This window comes from Lactuca sativa, chromosome 8 (assembly GCF_002870075.4).
Source record: "Lactuca sativa cultivar Salinas chromosome 8, Lsat_Salinas_v11, whole genome shotgun sequence".
NCBI lineage: Eukaryota > Viridiplantae > Streptophyta > Magnoliopsida > Asterales > Asteraceae > Lactuca > Lactuca sativa.
In genome coordinates this window covers 67,542,048-67,552,257 of record NC_056630.2, presented here as the reverse complement: position 1 = coordinate 67,552,257, position 10,210 = coordinate 67,542,048, and the positions used below count along the sequence as shown (strand labels likewise).

The window sequence follows — 10,210 nt, the reverse complement described above, 5'->3', positions numbered from 1 at the left end:
TCCAGAAGATGCACAAGAAGATGGTGAGAAGGGTTTCTTGCTTAATCCAGGCCTAGAAGTCACCTCCTTCTTCTTAAATCCCTAAAAATCAACATAAAAGGCTTAGAGAGCAAAAATGGAGGTTAGGGTTTGCTTGGAGGCTGAGAGAGTGTGATGGAGGCTGAGGGTGAGCAAACTTAGCCCTCACATTCCCTTAAATATGGTGCAAACCCCAGAAACTAGGGTTTCTCATTAAACAGCAGTCATGTCATGGCCATAGGCTGTCACGCTGTGGAGAACATTTAAAACTCGTGATACAACGACCATTGCCACATCGTGGGATTCCTTCACCGCGATGTGGCACTGCCCAATATTCAAAAAATTTAATAAATTAAAGTACCTCTAAGAATCTGAATGTTACAAGAGTGCATCTCTCCATGACACTCACAACAAGGTATCAAGGAACGTAGAGAGTTTGAAGTGGTCAGCAAGCAATATGGAGTACTTAGTCCACATTTCAATTCCTAGAAATTAGCAACAAATGTATTTTCTTTCTTTATAATAAAAAAATATGTTTTATATTTATAAATGATTTTTTAATAATAATCTACATTAATTCAAGTCAAATGTTGGAAAATTCTCAATACTTTGGTTATTCGTTTAAAATAGGTTAATTTTCAAAAAAGTCTCAATGTTTTGACCAAATTAACAAACAAAAAAACCGGATACCTGCTAAATCTGTGTAACCATCCAAAAAGGGGTTTTCTAAAGTTTTAGTCAGTATTATGTGTTTTTCTATAAATAAAATTTAGTTTGAGAATTTTTTTTAAAAACCAAGCTCAAATATTGAGACTTTACTGGAGTTTTCCCAAATATAAAATGGCAAACACAATTTTTATGTAATGTATAATTATGTATAGATATCTGCAAATCATTATTGCATATATATCGTAATTGCACAAACATAAAATGTTGAAAAAAACAATAAAAGCCCTTGTTTAGGACACTATAACTCAACTAACAATTATGCAAATAAGTTAATTCATGAGCCTAAACTGAAGCAAAAATAGAGAAGAATAAGCACAAAAAACAATTCAGCTCATTCTGAGCTTGTATGAGGGAGTTATGGTTGTTTAAATATGGTAAAAAAAACGAAGTCAGTTCGCTATCAATTAAAACCAATACGCACAACACCGCGTATCGATAGTATCGAATACCATTTTCCTTGTTTTGTTGGTATACCGACCTAAATCAGTATAATCGGTACCAGTTCGATTTGGTATTTTTGGGTTTTTCGTTTACCCCTATTGTAGACTCACTCTTATAGTCCAACAACCTTACTCCTTTAGTCCAACTCTTTTGCATTCCGCCAGCCCACTCATGTAGTCCATCTTTCCTTTAGGATCCTTCCATATGTATAATGCCAAACTTATCCTTCTTACCAATGCATATGTCATACTTAAGCTTATTTCCAACGCGAAGTGACAAACTTATGCTTCTTCCTACGGTAGAAAGGTACTTTCCTCCCATAAATATATCTCTTAACACACAAGATAAGGGATACCAAGTAAGTTCTAATATACTCTCTCGCATACTTGACACATACACATAGTTGGTTTCCTTATGCTTGGAGAAACCGACCCCATTAACACTTCATATCGGTCTAACTTGATCATCAAAGGCCGCTCCCTGGACACAATTCCTAGGGCGTTCCTAATGATCATGTTAATGAGTACATGTATCGAATCGGGATTAGGCACCAAAGAGCCTGGGATTTGTGCTTACCTTCTTGATGACAAAAATATTGAAGAGTGTTACAAGTATCAAATGAGGCCCCGCTAATGGCACCAAAGAGCGAAAGATCCATGCTCACCTTCTCGATGATAAAAAAAATATCGTTAACATCAAATAATAAGTATTATCGTTAAAATATGACATGATTAATTTTTGCGAAATACTTACTTGACCGGTTTTCATTTTGCTAAAAAAGTTTCAGATGCCGATGAAAACAATTTAGTTCAATAAGAGTTAGTTCAGTAAGAGTTGTAAGAAACTATTAATAATGTTTTAAAATATCAACAATTAATTTACTTTTATTCCAAAACCAGGTAATTCCCCTGACAACCTTTGACTATAAAAGGTTAAAATCAAGCTTGTATAATAATCAAGATATTGTAGTTTTGTAAAAATTAAAAACACATTTTAAAATCTATCTCAAAATATTTTTTTATTTGGAACAAAATTACAATATTGATCTGTATATATATAAATATATATAATTAACATATAAATAAAAACGTTGTCTTTTAACCGGCTGTTCTTCTTTGTCAATGCTACTAAGGACCTATAGGTTCGCAATAATCCAAATTGGTTATGCATAGAAGGCAAATGAGAGAAAGCGCTCGATGAACGATGATTGAAGATTGCAGCATCTTTTTGATAAAGACAGCATTAGACCTGTATATTTTTGAAGCAGAATTCGGCCAACGCGTCGACCTGGTACAAAATGGCCATCTTACTGAATTCTCACTTCTGATATCTCCAGGTCTTGTCACCAAAAACCTTCCCCGATTGACAGAACGTTCCGCTACTGACACTTGAAAAAGCTGCTTTCAAGGTCTCATCGCTTCGGTGAATCACTTGAGCCCTGATACATTTTCGGTGCCGTTTTTGGCAAAAAGAAATTGATTTAGTACAACTATCAACACTCTTACATTAGTCATGTGGTTTCTTTTTCTTGCGTGGGTTCTTTAAATAACATTGTTAATAATGTATAATTAAATATATGTAAAATGATATTTTTACTCTTCATATTAATTTTATTATCTTGTTTTTTTTTATTAAAGGCCGAACCCACCTTACCCCCTTTCCTAGGGATGAGTATATAAACCTGAAAACCGGACCTAACCAGAAAAATAAAAACGGAACCGGCCTCGGACCGGACCGAATTTTTCTATAAACGGGTCGGTTTCCGGTTTCATGTTTTTGTAAATTTCGGGTAAAAACCGGACCGAACCCATGGTCCAAGGAAAAAACACCGGTCCAAGAAACTTTGATTTTTGTTCAAAATAATATCCAGGCCTGCATCATTTTTTTTTAATCTTCCACGTTCCTTAGGTAAACATCAGCAAAAAATCAATATATCTTCCTTCTTCTTTGGTGGTAATCGACGGCAGTAAATGCTATTTTCATATTTTGTGGTACAGGTATTTTCATATTTTACAAGCATTGCGTTAATTACACTTTGGTCAAAAGAGTATTTCGCTTAAAAATAAAAATTAGCAGTACCCATCTAAACGATTGGCGATTATTCTATTACATATAGATATAAAAAAAAATATATATCATTATATATCATATGTCTTTTCCTGATTTGGTTTAGCCGACGAATGAGTTATGACTTATGACTCTAATTCTTTGAATTAGTACTTAATTAATTACGGAAAGTGCTTAAGATACCATTTGAATATTTCCTATGCACTTATACCAAAAGGAGGCGTTTAGAAAGTCTCGTTTTCAAACGAGAACCAATCAACGCTGCAGTCAATAGTCAACGCATAAATCTCTTCTTCTCCTTCTTCATGCAGCGTTTTCTCTACGGAGAACCAACTTCAACTAGAAATAACCTCCATAGATTCTCACAAACAAACAGAAAAAAAAAAAAAAAAAAAAAAAAAGGTCTTCTTTCTTCAATAATGGAATTTTTTAATCTTCTTGCATCAATCTTCTTCTGTTTTCTTTGTTTTCAATCGGATATTTCCTTCTCCGACATCATCGCCGACAGATTGGCACTCACCAGATTCCGCTCCGCCGTACGCGGGAACACACTCCGGTGGAACATTTCCAACCCGTCCCCCTGTTTATGGCAAGGAGTCACATGCGACAATTCCAGCAACCGTGTCACCGCCCTTCGCCTCCCAGGTGCCCGGCTCTCTGGACAGATCCCACTCAACTCCATCGGGAGCTTAACCCAACTTCAGGCACTCAGCCTCCGTGGAAACCTCCTCTCCGGCGAAATACCGCAAGACCTGGAGTTTTGCTCTGAGCTCGATATGCTTAACCTGCAAAACAACCGATTTTCCGGCGAAATTCCGGTGACCCTTTTTAGGCTCTCTAATCTAACCCGATTAGACATCTCGGGCAACAATTTTTCTGGAGAAATATCGCCCAATTTAAGCAATTTAACAAGATTGACGCTTCTTTTTCTACAAAACAACCAATTCACCGGACAAATTCCGGACATCAACACTTCCTTAACACAATTCAACGTCTCTATGAATAGACTCAACGGTAGTATCCCCACCCGCCTAGCCAATTTTCCGATCGAATCATTCACAGGCAACGATTTATGCGGCAGTCCTCTAAGTTCTTGCTCAAATGAAGGCAAAAGCAACAAACTTTCCGGCGGAGCAATCGCCGGAATCGTAATCGGATCAATTCTGGGGTCAATTTTGATCATCGTAGTGATTTTCTATCTGTGTAGAAACTTTATCAGATCAAGAAGTTCAACGCGAGCTGTTCAAGATGCAGCGTCAACAGTACCACCATCACCGGTGAAGCCACCGGAATACGCCGCCCGGAGTCCTGATCATATCATGGTCGGTGAAAACACCGGGTCAGATGAAGGGTATTCGAGTCGTGTAGAAAATAAGGATGAATTAGTGTTCTTTGGACATGGTGGTTTCTTTCTGGATGATCTATTGAGAGCTTCAGCAGAGGTTTTGGGGAAAGGAACTATAGGTACAACTTATAAAGCGTACTTAGACCATAGTGAAGTGATTGTGAAGAGGCTCAAGAATGTTAGTGTTACTAAAAGGGAGTTCACCAAGAGAATTGTGTGCATTGGTGAGTTGTACCATGAGAATCTTTTGCCTGTTAGAGGTTACTATTTTGGGAAAGAAGAAAAACTTCTTGTTTTTGACCCGAAGCCCATGGGAAGCTTGTCTTCATATTTAAATGGTAAGTGTTCACTTTCTTGTTACCAATTTAGTTCACATTGTACTTTGCACCTATATTTTGTGGATGAATAGGGGTATTTTACAATTTTTGAAATAGTGAAATGATTAAAGATTTTTTTTTTATAATTTCAGGAAATGAAGAGGCAAGATCTCTATTGACATTTGAGGTTAGAAGTAGGATTGCTTTTCAAGTTGCTATAGGCCTTGAACACCTCCATTCTCACAATCTTCAACATGGCAACATCAAATCAAACAACATCCTACTTACCGAAGAGTTTCAAGCTTTGATATCTGAATCAGGGTTGATCCAACTTGTGTCATCTCCAACCACAGGTTTATCTGGTTATCGTGCCCCTGAGTTGATTGACACGCGTATAGCATCCAAAGATGCGGATGTTTATAGTTTTGGGATACTGATTCTTGAATTGCTAACGGGTAAGGATCCTACCATTTTGTTGAATGAGGAAGGGGTTGATCTTCCCACATGGGTCCAATCCGTGGACGAAGGGAAGTGGATGAGTGATGTTATCGATTTGAATTTGGGAAATGATTCAAGCAATGAGGAGAAGATTATGAAATTATTGCATCTTGGCATTCGTTGTGCTTCTAAGGTACTACGTAGGCGAGGTTCTATGACGGAAGTTGCACAACAAATCAAGAAAATATGTGTGGTTTGAAGGTTTTATAAACTTTGGAATCTTGATGTAAATTAGTAAATGAGAAAAGAAAACAATTGATATTTTTTGTGGATTGAATGTATAGAAGAAATTTTGATTGATCCAAACTTGCATTAATTTCATTATATATTCATAACTGTGGTGCACAATTTGTGAATCCGGTGGCTATGAAACTAATTGCTTTAATTGCAATATTATCCACGCGAATTATAAGTATTGGTATTTTTGGGTATTTTTGTCTTGGTTGTGTCTTTTTATTTAGTGTAGTTTTTCATTTTCTTAATTGGTTTTTAGGCTTTTAGCTTATATACTGTGACTAAAGCTAAAACAATAATTGATAAAAATGGAAAACAAGTGAAGAAAATGAAAACAGCAATGAAAAAGTTAGCATTTATTATTAAAATAAATCAGAAACATAATAATAATAATAATAATAATAATAATAATAATAATAATAATAATATTGTTAAGACTTTACACAAGAACATTTTTACGATTGAAAAAAAAAATATTCAGGGATGTTCGGTTCTTAGGCTAAGTTGTATGGGAAGTGTTTCATGCATACAAGTTGATGCGGAGGGAGGTTTTTACCGGTGAAAACCATCTTGGGTCCTATTGGATGTAGAGTGAAGTGATGGTGGTCAAGAAAAGGTTCTCTCTCTCTCTCTCTCTCTCTCTCTCTCTCTCTCTCTATGTGTGTGTGTGTGTGTGTGCGCGCGCGCGCACGCACGTTTTATTAGGCTAGGCCGCTAGGGGAGTGGTGCCAAGTGCACCGAGCTTTACCTCAGCTAAACGCCCTTTTCTTCATTGTAATACCAAGTAGAGGGAGCGGAAGAAATGAGGAAGAAAAATGTTGTTGGGGGTAGGGAAAAGAAAAGGGGAAGAAGAAGACAAATAAGAGAGAGCTCGACAAAACTTCACCGGGGTTGGGCACAGAATTCGGCATGTCGAGTTGGTGGCCTAGTGGTCCCCGGGTCCAAATCAATTTTTGTTGAGGAGTGTCGAGACCACTCCGCCAAGCCTTAGTGAACACCATTTTTATAACTTTATAAAATGGTGATGTCATGGTTTTATGATAAATTGGTCACCTTTTTACTTATAAGGATACCATATAAATTGGTCACCTTTTTACTTATAAGGATACCATATAACCTTAATCCAGACATTGGTTCAAAGGCTTTGATAGCAGGACACTTGAGTTGGTGTTCCCCATGATACCTCTCATTCATAGGTTTTTTTCCCGATGTAGTTTACCCTAACTAAATAAATGGGTTAGATAACAAAAACATTACTCTATAGAATAAAAAATAGTGTCTATGAACAGTAAAGTCTTTTATTAAATTCATAGTTTGGCAACTTTAGTCCCTATAATTTTTTAATTTATAGAAAAAGCCCTTTAAATGTTTCTCTTTTTACAAAAACAGTTCATAAGTCTAAGATTTTTATATGTTTGCCAGTTTTACCCATGTGTACAAAATAAATTACAAAAAATATCCCCGTAATTTACATAAAATATCCATGTGTATTTTTTTTCATAAACAAACTATATGTTTAAAAAAATTATACAAATGTCCTCGTAATGTACAGAAAATATCGTTTTTATAATTTTTTTGTACAATGCATTTTGAACATCGTATGTTACGTTTTGAATACCGTATATTATTTTTATCAAAAATACAACATGGATGAACCCATATGTGTCTCCTACAACACCAGGACTCGCAACTTCTAGTTTAGGATTTTATAACTAAGAAAAAATAATAGAAACGTCACAAAAAGAAAATTATGCGGTATAAATCTTATTTAAAAAAAAAAATAGATAGCAAAAGTATGTATTTGTATTCTTTTGTTTAAAAAAAATTGTGAAAGAATTTATTAGAAAAAAAGTACTAAGATAAAAGGTAAACATAAAGTTTTATAAACATCTTTTATCTCTATTATGATTTAATAAAGAAATTGGCATAAAAACCATTTATTTATCGGTTTTATTCTAAAAAAATTATTCTTTATATTTAAGAATCTTTTTTCATATTTGGGTTTTAATCGCACTACATGAGTCTATAACCTCACTCTTCCGTGTTTTTTAACCAATAGACATTAAAAGAGTATAATTCTATTGATTGCACATTAACTTTATGCAAGGAACCCTCACCTAGCAAGGAGCTAGAAGAGGGACCAAAGTAAAAACGTACAAGTAAATGCAGAATTACAAGTCATAAAATGAAGATATCCCCCATTCCTCCCAACTACACATACCCTTATTACTTCTATGTTTTACCCAAAAGAAGGTCATAGCCTTAATGCATTCCAAACCGTTTTGGACAGAAATACTCTCGCATTGGAATAGCCTTTTGTTCCTGAATCGCCATAAGTTCCAAATCATGCCATAGCAAATTGCTACGAACCGTTTTCGTTTCCTCTTATTCCTCCCCCAATTGCTTGCAAAGTCTATCAAGTCACAGATTGTTTGTATGGACTCATGCTCTCCTGCAATTCCACACTATCTCCAAATGCAGCCCCTAATAGTGTTCGCAAACGGACAATTAATCAGCACATGATCCGCGCATTCAGAGTTTCCAATACAAGAATTGCATATCGACGAGTTGACCAAAATACCCCTTCGTTCCAAAGCAGTAGCAGTTGGTATTCGTTGTTGTACAGCCCTCCATACCAGACATAGCACCTTAATGGGGACAATTTTACTCCAAATAATCTTCGGGGCCACTGGGTTGTTGGTTTTCAGTTTATCAACAAGCTATCGAATGATAGCCACAGAGAACTTGCCATCTGCTGAAAGTTTACATCTCCATTGATCCAATCCCGGGTTTAATTGAACATTAGAAACTTCATTACCTAGACCGTGAACTTCAGAATCAAGTCCTCAAGCAGAAGGCCTAGATTTCCACTTCCAGTTTTGATTCCGATCGCCAATCATGTCCACAACAGTGCACCTTTTCTTTGATTCCAATTCAAATAAGTTAGGATATCTTGTTTTTAGGTTGCTAGAACCAATCCAATGGTCATACCAAAACAGGGTATTATTCCCTGACATGATTTTAATGTTGAACAAATCATGTATTCTAATCCCAAGCCCACACAAGAATTTTCTACTGCTGGCGATATTATTCCAAACTCCAACATATCTTCGTGCGGATAAATAATCAATTGGTTTATTCGCTAAGTTGTGAATGCCGGTAATTACTCTTGCCCACAGAGATTTAGATTCATTGTTCAGCCTCCACCACCATTTTACAAGCAGACCAATATTTAAGGCTTGAATGGATCCCACTCCAAGTCCCCCTGCTTCATTGGCTGCCAGGACTTTGTCCCAGGAAACCCAATGAATTTTCTTTTTATCTTCACCACCTCCCCACAGGAAGGAACGTCTTATCTTTTCCAGTTCTTCTATTACACCTACAGGAGCACGAAATAAGGACAAGAAGTAGGTAGGCAGATTACCTAGAACCGATTTGATTAGTGTGAGCCTTCCTCCAAACAATAGCGATTTAGCCTTCCACAATGAAAGCTTAGACTGAAATTTCTTGATTATGGGCTTCCAGTGTTTTTTTAAATTCATATTGGCACCAACCGGCACACCAAGGTAGTCAAATGGTAGATCACCTGATACACACCCAAGAAGATTGGCCTAATTCGATGTTTCAGCTGAATCCACTCCAATTCCAAGGACTTTTGATTTATGAAAGTTGACTTTGAGCCCCGAAGATATGTGAAAACATCTAAGAATGCGTGCCAGGTTCTTTAGGTTTGCTCTTGACCACTCCCCAATAAACAGGGCGTCATCCGCGTAGAAGAGGTGAGATAGGATTGGACCGTTACCCGGAATTTGAACACCTTTGAATATTCCTTTATCGCACGCCGTCCTAATGGCCACACTCAAACCTTCCATAGCAATTATGAACAAGTATGGTGAAAGCGGATCTCCTTGACAAACTCCCTTAGACATAGGGAATTCTTTTGTTGGCGATCCATTTATGATTACTGACGCCCAAGACGAGTTCAGGCAACCACGAATCCACGACCTCCATTTATTTCCAAAACCCATTTGCTCCATAGTTGATTCAAGGTATTTCCAATTCACCGAGTCGAATGCTTTATCGAAGTCTACTTTGAAAAGGAGAATCTTTTTATGTGCTCTCTTTGCCCATGAACACACCTCATTAACCATAAGAGGTCCCTCTAAAATGCATCTGCCTTCGACATAAGCCGATTGCATATCACCGATCAGGTTACCAATAACCGACTTCAACCTATTGGAAAGTAGTTTGCTTATTATTTTGCTTAAGCAGCCTATCAGACTTATGGGGCGGTAATCATTTAGGCAGAGGGGGTCCTTGATCTTAGGGGCTAGGGTGATGAATGAGGAATTACATCCCCGGGCAAATGAGCCAGATTCCTCGAAGTGCGTTACAAACTTCATTACGTCTTCTTTAATCGTGCCCCAGAATTTTTTCATGAATTTGAATGTAAAGTCGTCCGGTCCTGGGGCCTTTTCACAACCACAGTCCCATACCGCAGCCTTGACTTCTTCAGGGGAAAAAGGGGACTCAATTCTAATTGCATCCATCATAGAAATTG

The 10,210-nt window shown here is 36.9% G+C and overlaps 1 protein-coding gene across 1 annotated transcript; it reads left to right on the top strand.

The window, feature by feature from the left end:
* The first annotated feature begins 3,518 nt into the window (after window positions 1-3,518).
* Window positions 3,519-5,739, top strand: LOC111886702 (probable inactive receptor kinase At1g48480). Its single transcript, XM_023882941.3, has 2 exons — window positions 3,519-4,938; window positions 5,070-5,739. The coding sequence occupies exons 1-2, from the start codon at window positions 3,561-3,563 to the stop codon at window positions 5,612-5,614; spliced, it is 1,923 nt and encodes a 640-aa protein (XP_023738709.2). The 5' UTR covers window positions 3,519-3,560; the 3' UTR covers window positions 5,615-5,739.
* The last annotated feature ends 4,471 nt before the right edge of the window (window positions 5,740-10,210 follow it).